The sequence below is a fragment of the Etheostoma cragini genome, chromosome 3 (assembly GCF_013103735.1).
Source record: "Etheostoma cragini isolate CJK2018 chromosome 3, CSU_Ecrag_1.0, whole genome shotgun sequence".
Taxonomy (NCBI): Eukaryota; Metazoa; Chordata; class Actinopteri; order Perciformes; family Percidae; genus Etheostoma; species Etheostoma cragini.
In genome coordinates this window covers 16,513,078-16,533,530 of record NC_048409.1, presented here as the reverse complement: position 1 = coordinate 16,533,530, position 20,453 = coordinate 16,513,078, and the positions used below count along the sequence as shown (strand labels likewise).

At 38.2% G+C, this 20,453-nt stretch overlaps 2 protein-coding genes across 2 annotated transcripts in view; one reads left to right on the top strand and one right to left on the bottom strand.

Moving 5' to 3' along the window:
- Positions 1-4,591: 4,591 nt before the first annotated feature.
- On the bottom strand, positions 4,592-15,972 carry naalad2 (N-acetylated alpha-linked acidic dipeptidase 2). The gene is made up of 20 exons (XM_034867746.1): positions 15,774-15,972; positions 15,104-15,212; positions 14,516-14,702; positions 12,997-13,098; positions 12,660-12,785; positions 12,268-12,348; positions 11,843-11,948; positions 11,648-11,741; positions 10,968-11,063; positions 10,332-10,417; positions 9,748-9,867; positions 9,583-9,665; positions 9,425-9,488; positions 9,221-9,288; positions 8,994-9,085; positions 8,620-8,710; positions 8,107-8,371; positions 7,877-7,958; positions 7,070-7,162; positions 4,592-5,093 (listed from the first exon to the last, which is right to left on the bottom strand). Exons 1-20 carry the CDS (start codon positions 15,853-15,855, stop codon positions 4,904-4,906), a joined length of 2,217 nt encoding a protein of 738 aa, XP_034723637.1. The 5' UTR covers positions 15,856-15,972; the 3' UTR covers positions 4,592-4,903.
- A 4,243-nt stretch (positions 15,973-20,215) lies between these two features.
- LOC117942323 (NADPH oxidase 4) overlaps positions 20,216-20,453 on the top strand; it is a 20,976-nt gene continuing 20,738 nt past the window's right edge. The window contains exon 1 of the mRNA XM_034867735.1: positions 20,216-20,453. This exon is cut by the window's right edge and continues 269 nt beyond it. The gene's annotated coding sequence lies outside the window, so the exon portion shown is untranslated.

The following is a 20,453-nucleotide window of genomic DNA, read 5'->3' as shown; positions in this document are numbered from 1 at the left end:
ACAGATATCCAGTACTGTGCTAAAGTCTTAGGCAGGTGTGATAAAATGCTGTAAACTAAGATTGCTTTCAAAAATATAAATAATGATTTTTTTTTTCTTCAATTTACAAAATGCAAACGAAAGAAAAACCTAAATCATATCAACATTTGGTGTTACTACCCTTTGCCTTCAAACCAGCATCAATTCTCATAGGTACATAAAAGGTCGGGCAACGTTGAGGATTGTAGTGGTCGGCCAAGACAACTTAGTGCAGCAGATGAAAAATACTTTAGGCTTATTTCCCTTCGAAATCAGAAGATGTCCAGCAGTGACATCAGCTCAGAACTGGCAGAAACCAGAGGGACCCAGCTAGGACTTTAATTTTTGAATTTTTTTTTAGTTTACAGCATTTTTCATACCTGCCTAAAACGTTTGTACAGTATAGAGGTTTACTCCTTGACGCGGCAGGCCCCAGTTCAACTCCGATCTGCAGCCCTTTGCTGCATGTCACCCCCCCCTCTTTCTCCCCTTTCATGTCTTCATCTGTCCTGTCAAAATAAAGGCCTTAAATGCCTAGCGTAGCTTTGGCTTAAATCATAGTGTTTTTGCACATTTGTTTGTGGGTATCTTTTTATAAATTGGTTCTTCTGTCTGTATTTTCTGCAACAAGCTAAATATATATTTTTTGATACTGGAACATTTAGGATTTGTGTGCATTTGTTTTTTGGTGTTCATCTTGCCACATAACTGGGTAATAAAACTGGCTAAAGCCTTCAAGGTGAATTCCAGCAATGAACTTGTGTTTTCTCTGAGAACTCTGATCCCTGAAGATGGGTCATTCTCCACCCTGGATTTTAATTGGATGGTTAAGTTGTTGGCACCATTATTATTAAACATGAGTAAAATAGAAATGGGGATAATAATTTATTTTCTTTATTGGATGAAAACAAACCTGCATTACATTACTTACAATGTTGATTTTACAAGAAAGGAAAACAATCAAACAATGTTATTAGAAAGGGAATACAAATGCAGTAAAAAGTAAGTGCAAAAATCAATAGCACATACATCAATATTTAATAAATACCAAAAGAAATAGTGGAATTATGTTTTTTCCAGAACCCTATGCAGTAATTATGTAGGACCTGCAGGACATAAAAGAGACATACAGTAAAAAATAAATTTCTGCTGTGAACGTGAAAAACATAAACCATTTTCAGGTGATATATTTTGGTTTTCAGCAGTGACATGATTATGGCGAGGCCTTATTTAAACCTGGAAAGGAAAAAAAACAACTATTTGATAACAATCTCATGTGAGAATGGGCTTCAAACAAACCAACAGTTTAGCTTGGCAGTCGCCATCCAGCCATTTGAGTTCTTCATTAACCCAGATGATCTTTCCACATTGGTGGCTTAAGGGGTCGAACTAATGCGCCACTGAGTTTCTTCTTCAGTTTCCCTGAAATTCACTTCCAGGGGACGTTGCTGCCAAAGATGGACCAGGCCGATCCACACCCCATTCTCCAAGCCTGTCTCACTAAGCAGGAGGCAGTTCGCTGTGTCCCGCACTGCGCTGTTGGTGATTTGAACCCGGAATGACTTCTACTCCCTGCAGTACATCAGGGCACGTATCCAGCTTTTGGCTTCCCGGTAAAACTGGAGACCTGCATCTTCATTCAAAAAAAGCCGAGAAAGTCAAAAATAAGGGGTGCCGCCAGAGATTTTGGAACCCGTGAAAAAATATATTTGGCCCCTATAGTTTACCCATGTAGACTACATTGCTACCCCAAATATTAATAAATGTAACTTTGGAGACTGGAATCTACAGTAGTTTGATGTTAATCACCTGATAATAAAAATAATAATACCTCATACTTATATAGTGCCTTTTAGAGTTCTCAAAGACTCTTTACGTTCTCTAGGATTAACAAAACAAGCAGTCAAGTCTTTAATAAAGACAGAAAAAAGATTACAAAAATAAAACTGAAGAAACAGTCGTGAATAGTATAGTCTAAAATTGCTGTGTAACCCCCATAATGAATGAGAATATAGACGCATTAATGATCTCACGGAAATGACAACAAAAGCTGCACTACTGTTAGTGGCCATAAGATGGTGGCAACCACCTTTATTTAGCAATACCATGTACCTAGTAAAAAATGGCTCACAGTAAAATTAAATCTTCAGTGTGATGGTCTATAGTTTATACCCACAGTGGCTTGTGAAAGTTTACACACCCATGCTAAAGTTGATTAAAAAAAGTTGATTGAACAAAAAAACATCTTTTGGAAATTGATCTTAATGCCTTAATTAAAACAAATTAGGAAAATCCAACGTTTTAAGGACAGCAGTTTTCTTTGTAAATGAATATGTATTGTAAATAAATAAATGTTTTTCCTTAAAATACAGGGGGCATAAGTATAGACACACCGATGGGACTACCTAGAGATTGGCATGGTTTTATTTCAGTTAGCTTAATAGCTGGTTTGATTTGCATTGAGAGGTTATCTTATGGAAAGTTCCCCATGCCTATCTCTATTTATGGTGAACGGTATGTGATGATATGGGGTTATTTTAATCCGGAGGCCAAGGGAACTTTGTCAGGATGCATAGTATCCTGGATCCATAAAATAACTGGCCTTCAAAAATAAAAATCTGTCTGCTTCTATGGGAATTTAACAAAGGGGTGTCTACACTCATGCCCCCTGTATATTAAGAAGAACATTTATTTATTTACAATACGTTATTCATTCACAAAAAATTGGATGCCTTAAAAGGTTGGATTTTCCTATATCTTTTGAATTTAGGCATTAAGATCAATTTCCAAAAGATGTTTTTGTTTATTCCTCTTTTTAATCAACTTTAGCATGGGTGTGTAAACTTTCTCAAGCCACTGTACATCTGATTTCAATGATGTAAAAGAAAAAAAAGACTACTATGTTCAAACACCCCCCATTCTCCATGAAAACATCTTAACACTTTCAACAAAGTATCAACATCATCATTTCAACTACAAATTATATTATATCATATGATATAATATAATTTGCGACCATTTAACTATGTTTGCCCATTTGGCAGTTGAAAATATTAAAGTGGAAATTATGAATCATGATTTTGCAAAAGGCTCCAATCTCATTGAAATTGATTTTTTAGTTTGTATGTTTTGTCGGTTATTATTAGCAACAATTTAAATATTAATATCAGCCATATTTACAGCATTAACAGGCATGTAGGCCTAACTTAGAAGATACGTTTTAAAATAGAATATGTGCAGCCGACATGCAGCATTTCTGTCCTGTAAAATATGAGAGCACACTAAGTAAATAAGGGAAATGAGAATTCACCCTAAATGACATCTGCATTTTTCTGTCTTTGTGTTTCTGTTACATCTTGATAATGGAAACTGTGTTTGTGTATGTGTACATAAAGTGTGTGTGTGTGTTTTAGCAGTGAGGTAACAACCCAGGTACACACATGGACTTGTGCTACAGAGAATCATGAGTATGGATGAAAATTTAAGAACACTGTGGTTTTGTTACTGCAGCGGAACAGCGTGATGAGGTGAAGATTGAGTTTTCCTGGAAGAATGGTTAGTTTGGGCTACTACTCTGCAACAGCAAGAGACAGGGATGTTTGCAAACACCATCCGGGAGTTCCTGTTTCTAATGACTGGTGAGAGAACACAACACACACACTCACTGCTACTTGTTGTAGAGCTTGCGTGGAATGTGCTTCCTTGTGTGTGTGTGTGTGTGTGTGTGTGTGTGTGTGGCATGAAGTACTGGAGCAGCAGCAGGAAGAACACATCAGACTTTACCTCCTTTCTGTCCTAGCCGGGCTGCACTACAGGAAATCACTTCTGGAGGAAAAATAACCAGGTCAGACAGGAAGTACCAAGTGCAATAATGTTAGGCAGACATTATTTTTATGGCCAACACCTGCCAGATAAATTCACTCTAGCTCACTTCCTGTGTGTTGCACACACAGTAATGTCCGTTTGTGAACTTGATGTGTCTTGCTCAATCTGACAGCAATGTTAATCTCACATACGCTCCCTCATACAGTATATCCGTGTAACTAAGTACTCAGTGTGGTGTTTGAGGGAGATCAAAGATCAGTTAACAGGGTAAATGAACATTTTCCTTTAAAGTAATAGTAAAACCAAGTTCTCGGAATAAAAGTATAGTTTAAGAGATTTAAAGGCACATGATAGGAAAGTTATGACTGATGCCCATGTGGTAGTGTTAAAATAAAAACACTGCGGCAGACAGCAATGCAGGCTATGTTCAAGTATGGCTTGTGAGCTTTGTGCATGTCATACATAACTCTTTTAATCCTGGGCTTTCCATGCCTCTCTTTAGTAACCTGTAAATAGTTCATGTTTTAATCCTGAAAAGGAAAAATCAACATAAAACAGAGCTGCAGTACTCAGACAACAGCTTTAACACACCTGCTTCAATCTGGTTTAAAGCCTGTTTATCATTACATTTTGTTATATTTTCTCGGTGTGCGCAAAGGTAATTTGTGCCTTTTAGGAAAGTCATATATTAAAGAATATCAGCATGGACGGTATTGTCATGGTCAGACAAACATTGACAGGATATCAGTAACTGCCAAGGATGGATTGATTTTATTTGGCTCACTTGCAGACTATTATTAAAAAACAAGAACAAACAATTAAAAACGTAAACTATTACTTTACTGTAGCTTCATAACAAATCATTAAGATTTAATCTTGTTATGGCTCTCAGAGATTCACTGTATTACTGAGCTCTGGACGTTCCTGTAACATGACTGGTTCAGAAAAAGAGGATTGTCCATCTCTGTGTGTGTCGCAGGTAGCATGTTCCTCGCTCTTCACATTCTGGTGTTTTAACATAATTGACCATAGATAGCTCAATCACATCGCTTTGGCAGCTTCATGCAGGTGGTGTTAGTGTCATGGCAGCAGAATGAACGGTGAATGCTGCGATGCTGATTTGACGCTTGACTTCCTCCCATGCTTTCTTTGGATCAGCGGAGTTCTCGATGTCAAACAATGCATCATAGATCCCAGGGAAAGACTCCCCTGCATATTTATTATGGCTGCTGGGAGCAAAAATCACATGCCTGAAACAGAGAAGGGGATATACAGTCAAACTTCTGTTACCTGGTTGGGACCCAATTAAGGACTCTGCAGCTTGTAATAATCACTACTTATGATATAATTGCAAATATTTATACAGGGTGAGAGCAATATGTAGCAAAAAAACTATGTAACTGAAAAGTAGGGAAACCAAAATTAAAAATGGTTTAAAAATGCAGCTAAAAATGTGTCAGATGATGACAACAGAAGGAATTTTGTGCCATTCCTTTTTTCATTGTGGAATATGCAACATATGTTGAATAAAGGAATTTAAACTTGGCTTTAATGTAGGAGAAAATGTGAACTTGGCAAGAGTAATGATGCAAAGCACAGATACACTGTAGTATAATTCACATTTTTCACTATGGGGGCACATTTACAGCATCACATGCAATTTTAAACTGAGGTTCAACCCTCTGAGGTACACCACACCACAGTGTTATGCTGGAAAATCAGGGTCTTTATCTGTACCTCTTATATGATAAACAACGTCATTCAATGGTCAGTTGCAAGAAATAAATCTGCTGATCAAACATAATTTAAAGGAGAATTCCAGTCGATTCCAACACGTAGCTCTGTTGTTTTGTACATGTGGAGTCAGTAGAGAGAAAAACGAAAAAAATCTGTGCTGCCTACACCGAGTTATCATCCTGCTAGAGTTGGCACCCAACAGGCTTAAACGGGGCAAGTTTTAACTTTAAGTTAAACGTTTTTTAAGTTTTATTGACGTTTAACACTATGTAACACTATCTTCTTAACTTTAGTTTTACAGTTATTTTTGGAATTTATGGCCAATAAACCTCATTTATAGGAAATGATACCAAATGTTTGAGTCAGAGAAACTGAAATTAGTAATTATTTAGACTAAAATTAAAGGAATATATCTTGATGGATAATCACAGACTGGAATATGTCAACTTTTGCTCAATACTACTAATACTAAAACCACTTTATTTTTTTTCAAATGCTACAAAATTGAATAAGACACCTCAAAATTACCAATCAAAATCAACCCAAAGAGTATTGTTTGGAGTCAATCATGTTATTTTGGGTAATTTCAAAGAACATTGATTAAGTTGAGTGATTCCTTTAGAGTGAACACCGTGGATCGGACTGCTGTAGATGTGAAATAAATGCATGGAAGTTCTGCTCATTCAGCTGGGTTTAGTTCCTGTGTTGATACTCAAGGAGTGCTTCGGGACCGTCTACAAACTTCAACACCGAAAAGAGATACAAACATATTTTCAAAAATAAGCATATGCTTATTTTTTTAAAGTAAGTTCTGGGGTATAACTAGCAGGAGACAATTTATAATTGAGGTAGGTTTGGAGACACTACTTTATTTAATCATTAAATTGATAGTCTACATATTTTTGTTTCATTTCTTTTCTGTGTTGTAGTTTGTAGACGGTCCCTAAGCGCTCTAACTATCATCTAAACACAGCTGAATTAGCAGAACTTTAATGCATTTCTTTCACATCTACAGCAGTTAGATTCACTCTGTTCACTTGGAAGGAACCACTTCACATGGGTAGGCAGTTTTAATTAAATTTCAAACACGTTAAGAGGCTAAAAATATGTTTAAAACTTGCCCTGTTTAATTCTTTTGGGTGCTAACTCTAGCAGGAGGATAACACGGTGTAGGCAGCACCGATTATTTTCGTTTTTCTCTCTACTGACAGCGCTCCACATTTACAAACAAAAGAGCTATGTGTTGGAATTGACCGGAATTCTCCTTTACTATGCTTAAATTAAAAGTGGGTGGGAGAGTGGGAGAGTGGGAGAGAGATAATGGGCATTCAACAGAGCCAGCATTAATGCCACTACTAACACCTGCGCTTTTCCTACTATGACATGTCTAAATGTCTGCTGTGAAAATTATTTGGCAGATTAACTGTTATGAAACCAGTGATGCTGACCTAAATCTTACTGACCATAACAGAGCGCACGTGTGACTAACCTGTAAAAGGGTCTGCCAGGTAGGCCCAGGGGGTCAATGAAGGCTCTCTCCAGGTACATGAGCTGATCATTCATTGCACGTACCTGCAGAGGACTGACACAGACATGCACATGAAATGCCTTGCACGAACACTTGACTTTTCCTGACTTAGTGTCTACTTTATTATTATAAAGCACAAAAAATCCCATCCAGCTGTTCTGCCTTAAAGTCCATTCATGATGACTTTTTTTTATTTTGTCATAGAGGTCTGAAATACATTATATGTTTTAGAATTGAGGTAATAGTTGTATAGTGCGTGTGTTGTTCTTTGCAATTTTAATCGTATATCCTTTTTTTAGGTAGACATGTGTAACATCTGTCCAGGAACTACAAATAAACCTCCTGGCTAACTCTGGTGCATTAATAGCAATTTCTATCCCTATTAAATATACCAATGACTAAATAAAATACTGGACTAAATTGTTTTCAGAGGTGTTTCTAATAGTTTGCCCCCCTCGTGTATTAAAATGCAAAAGGCAAACAATTTGAACAGCTCTCAATATAATGTAATCCAGTACAACACCACTTTTAACTATGACGTCATTGTTAAACATAATGTATAATTGAATTTTCAAATTTCTCATACTGTAAACACAAAGTGAACATTATAAACTTCAGAACAGAAGAATTCATGGCAGAACTGTTTGATTCCATGAGATTGTATAGGTGTACAAAGTAACGTACAAAAGCACACAGAGTGTAAATTTCAAAGCATAAACTAGAGCATTCACACCTAACATATTTCAGCATTTGTTTGGACACTCTTACTCTTCTCTGTTGAGAGTCTGCAGGCGCTCATGGAAGTCCCTGGCTGCAATGGTGAAGTTCTCAACAGCAGAAAACAAGGAATCTGAAAATATAGGAAAAAAAGAAATTAAATGCAAGCAAATTCTTGTAAACGTCAGCGGGCTGGCTAACTCGTTCAAACATTTTACCTACACTTAAACATAATATTTGATTAGCATAGTCAAAGCACAGAGTGACCAAAATCAACTAACCAAACGACACATCATACATCTTCATCTCCTCTGGAAGTCTCTGTGCCAGCTGTGCGATGCTTTGTGCGTATTTCCTCAGTGAATCTGCATACTGGTTGACATCGAGAGGGAGGAGCAGAGAATCGGCCAATTGGAAGATGAGCCCGGCTCTTACCTTGGCCACTGCCTGTAGCCTCTTGAAGGAGGGGTCGTAAAACTTCTCCACTATTTCAAAGGTTTCATACACACTGTGATAGACTGGATAACTGCTGTACCGCTCTGTTATCTGAAAGCACAGAGGATATTTCACTGAGTCCATGGAGGCTCACAGTAACCCTTTACCATAAAAATACTTTCCTCACTTTCTACTAATGCGCTAACCTTAACTCAACCCTTAAATTAAGACAAAGTGGACATGCGCTATGCTGTAAGGTTACAACACAAACAGGCACACGGAGATGTAATGCAGACACACGTACAGCATTATATTTGAAGATAATAACAGTGAGTACTGTTAGGTGCAGCCTGTCCTACCCTGTTCTTGGTGTATCTGGCTCTGCCTGCAGCAATTCCCAGACGGATAAAATAGGCCTCAAAATCACTGCCTGACCCGAGCTTATTGATCCTACAGGAGGACAGAAGTACAGACAGACTGAGTTAGTGATGTTGTATTAATTTATTGATTGTTTTAATGGTTAGCTTACAAATTTTACATTCCAAACTTGTTTTAAACCCAACACATGGCCAACGGAGACATGAGACATATACAGTATGGCTTTGCATGGTGCATCCAAACTGCATCTCACATTTCTCCAACAGTTGCATTGAGGAAGTAGTAAACATCTTGTTTTTTTATTGTGGGTTTTGTTGTTAGTTTGTTTACACCCTGACCAGAACAAGCTTTGTACCTGGGTGCATCGCGGTCATTTGTCCAGTTGTCCCTCTTATGCCAACTATCATACAAAGAAACACCTTCCTCTCCTTCTTCTGGACTAGCTATCTACACACAAACAGAAAAAAAAGAAAGGCAGAGAGAAAGACAGGAATACAGTCAAAGTGAGCATGAAAGGCAATATGTATTCACTCAAATCAATTTCAGATGTAGCATTTATTTTGTGAGTATACGTCTGCTCACCTGCTTGGTGAGGTCGTACACTAAAGTGTGTAGAGATGGAGTGCAGTCAACCCTCAGTGTGTACATGCCTGGAATTCAATTAGACACACACACGCACACACCATAAAACTAATACAGCCTCATCAACATACATAACTTACATAGAGTACATCAACATGTCTTTAATTATTGGGGATTTTGAGCTGTCCACACAAACACACTCACCCTCCATGGCAGAGTCAGCATTAATGTAGGCCACAGCTCTCTCCTGCAGCAACTTGGCATTGTCCTGTTAAGAAGGGCAAAGCGTGGTCTGTGTGTGTGTGTGTGTGTTTGTGTGTGTGTGCGGGTGTGTAAGTGTGTGAGGGTTGGTGTACGAGTACCTCCGCCCATTCTGTAGATCCCTGCAATCCAAACTCCTCTGCATCCCAGCTGGCAAATATTAAGGTCCTCCTAGGCCTCCACCCTACACACACACACACGCACACACACACTCACTAAGTACTCCGACCACTGACACCATTATTCGCTCACATGCAGATATGTACCTTTACTGAGCAGCCTGCCAGCGCTCCTGACAGTTTCATGGACCACTGCAGCACCAGACATGGGATCAATTCCTCCAAACACCCAGGCATCCCGGTGCCCTCCCAGAATCACATACCTGTCTACACTCACACAGACACACACAAATACACACACAGAGAATACACACACAGCCAACAACAACAACAACAACCCATTAACAGGGGGATAGTGGAAAGAAAGACAAATTATGAAAAATTCTGTATGTCTTTTTGTATGTGTATTGTACTCTCTAATATACAAATGCAATCAAATAGTGAATTCTAATACAGAACCTTTGCACCAAAAACAGGCACTTACTCAAGAGACTGATACACTGTATTTATATGACAGTTTTCATCAAAGTCTCAGTGTTTAAAATAGAGTAAAGCCACTAAAGTTCCTGACACAGAGGCATTTAAATGAGTTCATTCTCCTTATTCTATTATGGTTATATCAGTATAATTCATATTGGCATAATTAGTGTTACTCGCGTCTGTTGGTTGTGTGTACAATGTTACAAAAAGCTTTAATGAATGATTAAGAGACAGTTGGGTTGTGACCGTACCTGGCTCAAGAGCTCCTCTAATCCTGCCAATGACGTTATAGATTCTGGTAACCTGGTTGTTGGTGTGGATGTTCATACGCACCTTCCTGAGACAGACAGATTAAGGAAGGGGTGATGCACACACAGAGGAGAAAGAGAAACAGTAACAAAGAAAGAAACACAGGGGGAACAGATCCAAAGGGTTACTTTGAACAAGGAATGACTAACCTGAGCAGAATTTGGATATAGAAAACATTCACAAAGAATGGTGATTTTTTTTGAAACACTGCCAGTTCAAACAGTTCAAAAGCCCGAAAAAGACTTAATTTTTGGTGTACATCCTTAATTTGTGGATGTGTTATATACTGTATGTCTCTCACACACAGGGGTTACAAAGGGCTCCTTTGTAAGTCAGTTGGCTACATGCCACTGGGTCACTAAAGACAAAAAGCCACAAAAGGGGAGAAGCAATCCAAACACTAATAAAGCCACTAAAGAATGAAGACAGCAAATAAGCAGGAGAAAAGAGAAGAAGAAAGAGTTTTATTGTGAAGAAAGTTTAGGTGGAAGTAAGTATCACATTATCACAGGGTTGAGTGGACACAGTTGAAGTGATCACTGTGACACTGGACATAAAAGCTTAATGGAAGCACTTACTGACTCCTGAAGTCATCCGTAAAGCCTGGACCAATCTTGTAGGAGACATTCAGAGCTCCTTTCCAGTTGTTGGGGGGAATTGGTCCTCCCATGTTCCTGTTGAGCAATAACTGTAACTGTTATTTAATAATGTACAGGTTCGTAAAATACCAATCATCTGCTAATTTCATTTTGGGAGTCCAATAAAAATGTTTCATGCTCTAAATTCAAGATTCCAATTAAGTAGTTGTCTATCTTTCTGTCTGTCTCTCAGTCTCTCAGTTGGTCCACCAGTTTGGTCCAGACTGAAATATCTCAACTACTACTAACTATTGGATAGATTGCCATGGAATTTTGCAAATACATTTATGTCCCCCACAGGTTACATTTTAATAACTTTGTTAATACCCTGACCTTTCACCTACAGCGACCCTCAAGTCAGTGTTTTTAATTTGTCCAACTATGTGCTTAATGACTGCATACCTTCTAAACCTGTGACAATCACATCAGCTTCAGCTAACCCTAAATTGTGGTGAACACTACTTAATAATCAGCATGTCAACATTGTGTGCATGTTAGCATGTTGACGTTAGTTTCACAGAGCCGCTAGCCTGGCGGTGGACCTTTCCCGGATAGCACTACTCTGAATGATTGCAAATTGGATCATGGAAAAGTGTAATGAAATATTGAAATAGTTTTACTTGAGCAGGTGAATTGCATCATGGAAGCCAATTGGATGCACAGGAATCTTGGGAAGTCCCACTGCGTCCTCAAGGCTGAATCTGTAGGTGTATTCTGTAAGAGAGCTGACTGTGTGACATAAACTCACACACATGTATGCACTCATACAGGCTGTAACCCATGTGGTGTATAAATAGGCACACAGAGATACACACCTTTAGCAGGGTACCCTGGTGTGAGTGGGTCTCCTGCTCCATTCAGGTTGAGAACATTCCCTCTCTGAGCTCCTCCACCGGGTAAGTTCCAGCCATCAGGGTAAGGCTGCGTGCACACACACACACACACAAACATTTATTTGAATACACAGTTTGCATTTGCATCCAGGATTCAATCATTAACAGAGATGATGTACTGTACATTCTTGAATCACTGAATAATTCTCATAGAATCTGCTACTGTTTAGAATTATTATCCAGATCATGTAGTTGTTGGTTGACTCTGCCACAGATGAAGGCTTGTTACAAGGCTTTTTATCCAAAATACAAGCAACCTCTACTGCATTAACAATTCAACACACACATACACACAATCCACAAATTATAACAAACTACTCTGATTAAAAGTTTGCAGAATACTCTACCTGGACACCAGCAGCCCAGTAGTCTGCTGGATCTGAGAACATAATGATTCCCTTTGCTCCGGCTAACATGGCGTTTTTCACCTGGTGGAGCGAGACAGACGGAGAGAAGTGAGTTATTTTGACGGCGTACAAAATGTTGTGTATTGTTATCCTATTTTTCTGTGTGCATAAAAATATCAGCAATTGGTTCGACATTGATGAATTGCATTAGTTATTAAAAGATGTGTGAGAAGATATTTTATAATGCCTGCATGTAACTGTATTCAGCTGTGTTTGAGATATGAGTTTCCAGCACATTTAACCTCAGGTATCCTTTAAATTACTTGTACAATACTCAGTGACTGAGAGAAATTCTTCTACAGAGTTTAATGTATGACCAAGAACTTTCCTACCTTATTGCCTCTGAATATTTTTCCATATCTGACGATGACAATCTTGCCAGTGACATTGATATTCATCTCCCTCTGTAACTGGAAAAAGTCTTCAGTTCGACCATAGTTGACATACACCAAGTCCCCCTGCAGAGAGAGAGAGAGAGAGAGAGAGAGAGAGAGAGAGAGAGAGAGATATGGTAGGAGGAGACATCTTAGATTATCAGAGAGGGGAGGATTGGGATGGTCAATGTTTAAAATCCATGTTCACCTTACTTTTACTACTGCAGTGAAAATGTATTTAAACATTAGTCTTCTTGTCAGTAAGATAAGTTTGTATGTGTGTGGATGTGTGTACCTCAGGTTGTCCTTTGGCAGAGAAGGCACTGTATGGAGGCACAATGTTAGAAACATCTTCATAACCCGCTGGAACTGGCTCAGCCAAGGATGTGTTAAAGACCTGTGAATGAAAGATGACCACGGATCAAAATAGAGGAAAAATGGATGAGAGAAACAGCCCTTAATTCTCTGTGGTAAATGCCTGGAAATCTTTATTGTAGCCACTGTCAACTCTGAGAAATAAGCAGAGGTGGAATGTAACTACATTTACGCAAATACTGTACTTATGCAAATTTAAGTTATTTGTAATTTACCTGAGTATTGTAGTTTTATGCCACTGCATAGTTCCATTCCACTACAATCAGACAGCTACTAGCTACTTTAAACATTAACATTTTCATCATAGATGAAACCATTGCTACTTATTCATTATTTGAATAATCAATTAACTGATTTATATTTTGATAATTGGTAAATGAAAGTCATTTTTAATGCAAAATAAATGTCAAACATTCCATGGTTCCAGTTGTCAAATGAATTATTTGACTGTTTTATTTTACATTTGTGTTGTAGCTTGTCCAATGGTTGGACAAAACCAGCAACGGGAAGGTGTCACTGTGGGCTCTGGGTTATTTTATTTTATATATCATTTCTCACTATTTTCTATTTTTCTTTACAAACCAAACTATCCATCAATGACTAGAGAACGTAATCAGCTGATTACACCATTACACCATCTAGCTTCAAAAATAAGATGCTGCTACAGTCACCGGGTCATTTTCTGCACTGAGTAGATCTGTGTGTAGTTCAGTGAATTGTTGTCATCTGAAATGTAAAACCTTATTGTGTTAAAGTACCTGAACGCATAGCAGCATGCTGCAATATGGCCGTGCAGTAAACCCGGGTCTGTGTTCTTTTGTATGCCTCTGTGTACTGCGTCATTATCTCATAACATACGTACAGAGGTTTATCTCCACAAGGCTACATTATAAAAGGACCTTGGACTTGAAAAGGCTGTATTGCAGTGCCGTATGGAGGTGGAGAGGGTGCCTGGAGCAATATGCGGCTGTTTTGAATGAATCTGTGTGATATTCACCTGCAACTGTTTTATCTCCCCAAACAGACTGAGAAGTAGTCACAGGGTTTGGACTGTTGTTGTTCATGTGCTTGAGGAAAAACAATTCCTTTGAAGTTGTAATCACCAAGGGGTTTGGGTGTGGAGAATGGAGTATCAGAATGGTTAGCATCAAAACAGATTTGGTTATCACTGAACTAAAGTGTCCATTAAAATTACTTTCTCACTGTGAACACTACATGCAAATAGTCATTTTAGATCATTTAAGTGGTAACTGTAGAATAAACTGGCTCTGACTGCTATGATAATGCTATAACTGATGGGAGCTAACAATAATGACAAAATTGCACCAGAAACGAGTACAGAGTGCAAGACTTATCTTCTTATAGAAAGGTTGAAATTAAATGCTGCCAAAGTATGAGTGCATTTGACTCGGTGTGTCCATGTAGTGTCCATACTGTACCTCACTGCCAAGCTGATCAACTATTGAGATGTAGTTCGGCTGTGATTTGTTGGGATAGGACAACAGGACGTCATAGGGCACCATCTCCACTGAGTCCAGTCCAAACTCCAGCCACTCTTTCCTGATCTGCTCTGCATATCTCAGATTCTGCTCTGTACCAGCCAGGTGGGGGAGTCGTGTAAATTTCCTGTGGAAAGGATGTAAACAGTCAGTAACAGGACTAGCAGTCATTTACAGAATTCATTTCTTTTTTTTGGAAACGTAAATTAAAAAAGTAAGCTTATGTGCATGCAAAGCTGTTGTTGTAACTTTGACTTCACATGAAGCAAGCATGGATCCATAAGTCTAAAAAGCCTTATTACAACAAACATTTTTACTTGCTATTACTAATTAACGATGGCTGTGCTCTATTCACATGTCCCGATAGTGTGAAACAGCAAACCACTATGCACAACACTAGATACCTTAAACTGAAACTGTTACTTGGAATTCCAACATTACTTAATTGATTATTAGAACCCGTTCTTTTCCCACTGTGACTGTCAAGTTGGGAATAAATGGAAGGACAGGTTTAGTGTGTTAGGCTACCTGAGATGCTCTCTGATCCGGTCCGACTGCATTTCATCCAGAAACTCCCTCAGATACTTGCTGGAAGGAATCTGATTTGTAGTGTTTGTAGTGGGCTTTGCAAACCATCCTACAGCACACACAAACACACACACACACACACACACACACACACACACACACACACACACACACACACACACACACACACACACAGAAAGTAGAGACAAGACAGTTCAACAACAGTGTCACCACCGTACTTACTTTTTATACTTTTCATAAATTAATGAAAAGTATGAAAACTAAGTATGAGTTGATGAAAAGAACATATTACAGTAACACAATTCGGACAATTGGGAAACGGAATAGGCTAATACACACGTCACTTCTTTTAAATCATAACAAAAGTTTCCTATTATGTTAGAAATTAGATTTCACATGGAGCTGCGGTTATGGGCAGCGTGTGAACCTGCTGTGAGCAGGCAGATGAGACATCTGTCAGGGTAGTGAAACACAACAAACAGCGAATATATTTGATGAAGTATCCGAGCTACAAAATGTTATCTCTTTATAATTTATTTCAGCAACTGCCTTTATACACATTTACCAAACACAGCCTATCTACTATAGTAGATTGGGCTTTATTACATGACGGTCCTGTTTTAGTTTGTGTTGTGTTATCATGTCTTACCTATGATGAAGCCCAGCAGCAAAAAAGCTGTCACAAACACAATCCTCCAAATCCACCGAATAAGCATGCTCTCCTTTCTCATTTTAAAGCAGTAGCCCACGCACCGACACCGCTGACTCTGCAGAGCACGCTCGCAGATACAGAGTCATTTGTTTAAGTAGTGCAGTGACGAGATAGCACAGCGACATAGATAGATAGAGAGAGAGAGAGAGAGAGAGAGAGGGGGGGGGGGGGGGGGGGGGGGGGATACAAAGACGGACATAGTTATTATGTTTTGTGCACCTTGGTCATTCATGGGCTGACTCAGTATTACTCAACCCTAGACTTAGAATAAGCGGTATTTAACCATTCAGTTCAGCAAGGAGACAAGATTGACTCTTAACTGAGTGACACTGACTCAGCAGATACCTCTTGACTCAGCTCATGTGAAAAAGTTGTTTTGTTACATGCTAGAGTCAAAAAGGAATTCATATGATCCAGGATCCATGGTGATCAGATCCTTTTAGGTCATACAATATGGCCTTCACAGTCAGCACATAGGAGACATTTTGGACCGATATTTTGGACAATGCTCTCTCCCCACCAACACCAAATAAGGGAATATCTTTTGGAAGAATGATGTTTATGCTATCAGGAAACTTTCAGAGACTTGATGCCAAAGAGCACTGAAGCTTTTCTGGAGGCTCACCCACACTTATTCAAACTTTACGTTGGTTATCCTAAATTATGACCAATCTGTCCATGGGTGGGTAGATAAAAAAAACAATGTAATTAACACGAGCTGCAGGTGCTTTTATTCATATGCAAAAGTTACAAATCTGCCTCCTCATGTGAAGAGTTGAATCTGTTTTGCTGCTTTTTATACTTCTATTGTTCACTGTAATCTTCTTATTGTTGTTTTTTAGGTAGACAATTTTAAAATCAACGGATAAAAAAAAGCCTTTTGGCTAATTCTGATGCATTTACAGCAATATTAATTAATGTACACTTTCCCTGTCAAATAAATTAATAAATTAAAATAAATCATCACATACTGTATCTGTGGGAGCCCAAGATAAGAAATGCATAAAAAATAGATAAGATATAATAGAAATACTCACAGTAAGTAACTGCTTGGACATACAAAAAATATTAAATACTGAGTCAACATTTTAAAGTAATGTATCATAAGTGAGTTAAAATTTAACAATTTGACTTAGAGAGCCAACCTTCTGACCAGTCAAAAGGGACTTACTATGAACATGTATTTCTGTCATGCAGAACTTTTCATATTTATTTCACCTTTTTTTTGCAGAACTGGGCTTCCAGGTTCCTGATTCATCTATGCCGGTTTACTGCAGCCTCAGTCAACATAAAGTTAAAATATAAAGTAGTCACCAAAACTTCTAATCAACCAACAAAACAGACAATAAATAGTGTTTTGGTTATTAATCTTACAGAAGAAGCCGTACTATAGAATGAGTCAGTTTATTAAAGTTTGGCTCACTTTGGTTCCAGTTCAGGACAAAACTCAAGTTACAGCACCGGTGTATTTTGCTTTGGATAATCAGACATATTTTCACAATAGAAGACATGCAGGACTCGACCGTGCTCGACCCCTCCTGGTCCTGTGAACAGCTGTGTGGGGTGGAGGACGGCTCTTTCATGTGGTGGGCTGGAGCGTGAAGCGGGGAGGAGGCTGCCCTCAGGAATGTGAGGAGGACACAGACCACAGCTCGGCCTTATCGTCAACACACTGCTCTGGAGGGAAAGCTTTCATTAAACCAGCAGCCTTGAGCTGGTATGGAGAGGTTGGTTTTGGTTTCATTTGAACTCTGTTGTTGAACTCTAAGTTCTCCTGAAACCAATGCTGGATTTTGTTACTTTTACACAATCAAATGACCATGACTTGGGGTAATGATTAAATTATAAAATGCAACAGCAGATTCAAGTTATGTGGTGGCTGCATGCATGGCAGCTGTGTGACTGAAAGTGTATGCATGTATTTAGGCATTACACAGTATGATGACCTCTTCTGCTAGATTTATTTAGCATATTTCCAGGTAGGTGGAGTATTACTATATTAAGAAATAAACCATCACTCCTTTAAAACACAAATAAATATGTGGCAGATGGGGCTTTCACAACAAACATCACCAGTGAAGAAACCCAGTGCACTTTGCATCTACAGGAATCATAAAGCCTTAAATATTGTAGCTACATGTTTAAACCAAATGACAGGTGTACTCTGATAAAGAACATCAATATTTATAATCCAGAAATTCCAATAAAAAACTCAGATGGGTATTAAAGAAACCTGGTGGACGATCAAGGACTTTGATAATAATCTGATATTACTGCTTTACTGTTTTTTTCCAGTACATATTTTGTCATCTTTGTACACTACCTGGCCAAAACATTACACCCATAAGTGATTGCTGAACTTTTAAATAAAAAACAATTGGCGTTATTATGGCGCTATAGGCCACCAGCCTCCACTCTTTAGGAAAAACTCTCTACAGGATTTAGGAACATGGCTGCAGGACTTTCTTTCTAAAGGGATTAATAAAGCCAAATCTAAGTCTAAGGACTTTCTTTCAGCCTGAAGAGTATTAGCCACTGTTGTTGACTGATATGAATTGGCCTTCAGTTGGCGTTTTACTTCATCCCAGAAGGATAAAGGATGGGGTTAAGGCAAGGAGTCTGTGCAGGCCGGTCAAATTCTTCCAAACAAAACTCAGAAAACTATTTATGTATAGACCTGGTTCAGGACATGATGGCATTTTTATATTGAAGCAGGAAATGGTCTTACCCAGGCTACAAAACAATCTCATCCCAAAGTTCATGTTTAAAAGCTGAACTGGAGCTTCATATATTTTCTGATAGATCTCACATGATCAAAAACAGCTACTATATGGACCCTTAAAGACACACAGGAGGGCACCCACAATCAGAGATGGTATCTAGAACTTGGTGCACTTGTGAGGGATTTATAACTTGCAGTCAGATGTGGCTCATTTCCCCTTAAAAAATCAGATTATAAATCTACGTATCTGTAAACTATAAAGAAACTTCAGAGATTAAGACATACGTCAAAATGAAACCTTATCACCTTTAAAGCATTGATTATGCTGGGTTTGCCACTTTGAGATCACGTTCTAATAAGGCAATCTTTATGAAGGGTTGTTAACTAATGGGTTGATTGTGGTTTAGAAATAATTTAGTAAAGCTCCATGGATTAATTATAAGACATTTATAAAAAGGTTTTAAAAATCCTGTTGGCAGGTTTTTACCCTTTCAATTTGGTAGTAAAGCAAACATAAATGTTGGTAATCTAATAAATGCTCTCTATTTCTAATAAGACATCCAATTATGCATATTAACATGCCTTTAACAAAGGATTTTAATCATCATTGTTGCCAGTGGTGTGTAACTAAGTACATTTTCTCACGGACTGTACAAATTTGAGGTTCTTTTACTTTACTTGAGTCTTAACTTTTCATGCCACTTTCAGAATCAGAACCAGAATCAGCTTTATTTGCCAGGTATGAGGACACATACGAGGACTTTTGCTTTGGATTACATTGCTCACAATGTGCTTACTCATACAAAACACCAACAACAAAACAAACAATACAACACACTATAAACAGAAACAACATAGACAGATTGAGACAATAGTGCAATGAAGAGTGCAAGGTATAAAAGAGTAAATTAAAATCATGATAGTTATTATTATTTTAATTATGGAGCATAGTGAGCTGTTGCAACACCTTTCTTTTCTACTTCTACTCGGCTACATTTCAGAGATAAGCATTGTACTTTTTACTCCAATACAATAATCTGACAACTTTAGTTACTTTTGCACATAAAACATGTAGCCTAATATATAAAAATACTATGTTATGTTATGCATCGTACATGTTGCTGAAATGATGATACGATTAAACATTTAGTTGATTGACAGAACTGTTTTGATCGTTTCTAATGTGAGGATTTTTCTGCATTGAGTGCTTTTACTTTTAACACTTTAAGTTCACTTTCCTGATGATACTTACATAATTTTACAAATGCCTTCGTATATTTTTCAATCCATGACTTTTACTTGTAAAAGAGTGTTTTACAGTGACTACTTTTGGAGCCTGAAGTATCATAATAGTACTGCTTAGTGTTAAGTTGTTAATAAAGGTATTTTGGTCGAAATCGTCCACTAGAAAAAAGTAATCAAATGGTAGGCCTACTTGTCAAAGGGACTTTTTTACAACCTCATAACCTAAACGTTGTTCTTAATAATGCCTTTCAACAAATATATATAAAGCATTAATAATTATTGTTAACCAGTTTGCAGAAAAACGTAAACATGTGTAACCCCTTTTTAACGGGTGCAAGTGCCACTTGAACTTTTTTTTATGGAGGTCACATAGCTCATGGACGAGGGTTATATTGCACTTCATGGTTAGACTGTGGCGCCCTCTAGTGACGAAGAGGAGTAGTTTGAGGAGCTAGGTTTATTGTTGTCTTGTCTGTTTGTCGGTTAACTTTATTCGCCCCAAAGTCATTTTTATTCAAGATGTTTTAACGACGGTGCACGCTTAACGTTCAGGTGTACCGTAAAGCAAACGGAAGCGAGCTATGAGGAGATAGTTTGAGGAGATAGTTTCCGACGGAGCTCTTCACCGCTGAGTCTAGTTGTGGTGGTGG

What these genes read in the sequence shown, in the direction of transcription:
- naalad2 (XM_034867746.1), bottom strand. Translation starts at nt 15,855, where the DNA reads ATGAGAAAGGAGAGCATGCTTATTCGGTGGATTTGGAGGATTGTGTTT. An exon ending in TTGATCAGCTTGGCAGTGAG is followed by an intron (nt 13,099 to 14,515) that starts GTACAGTATGGA and finishes TTTCATTCACAG; the next exon opens with GTCTTTAACACATCCTTGGC. An exon ending in TAGAGGAGCTCTTGAGCCAG is followed by an intron (nt 9,868 to 10,331) that starts GTACGGTCACAA and finishes GTGTGAGTGTAG; the next exon opens with ACAGGTATGTGATTCTGGGA.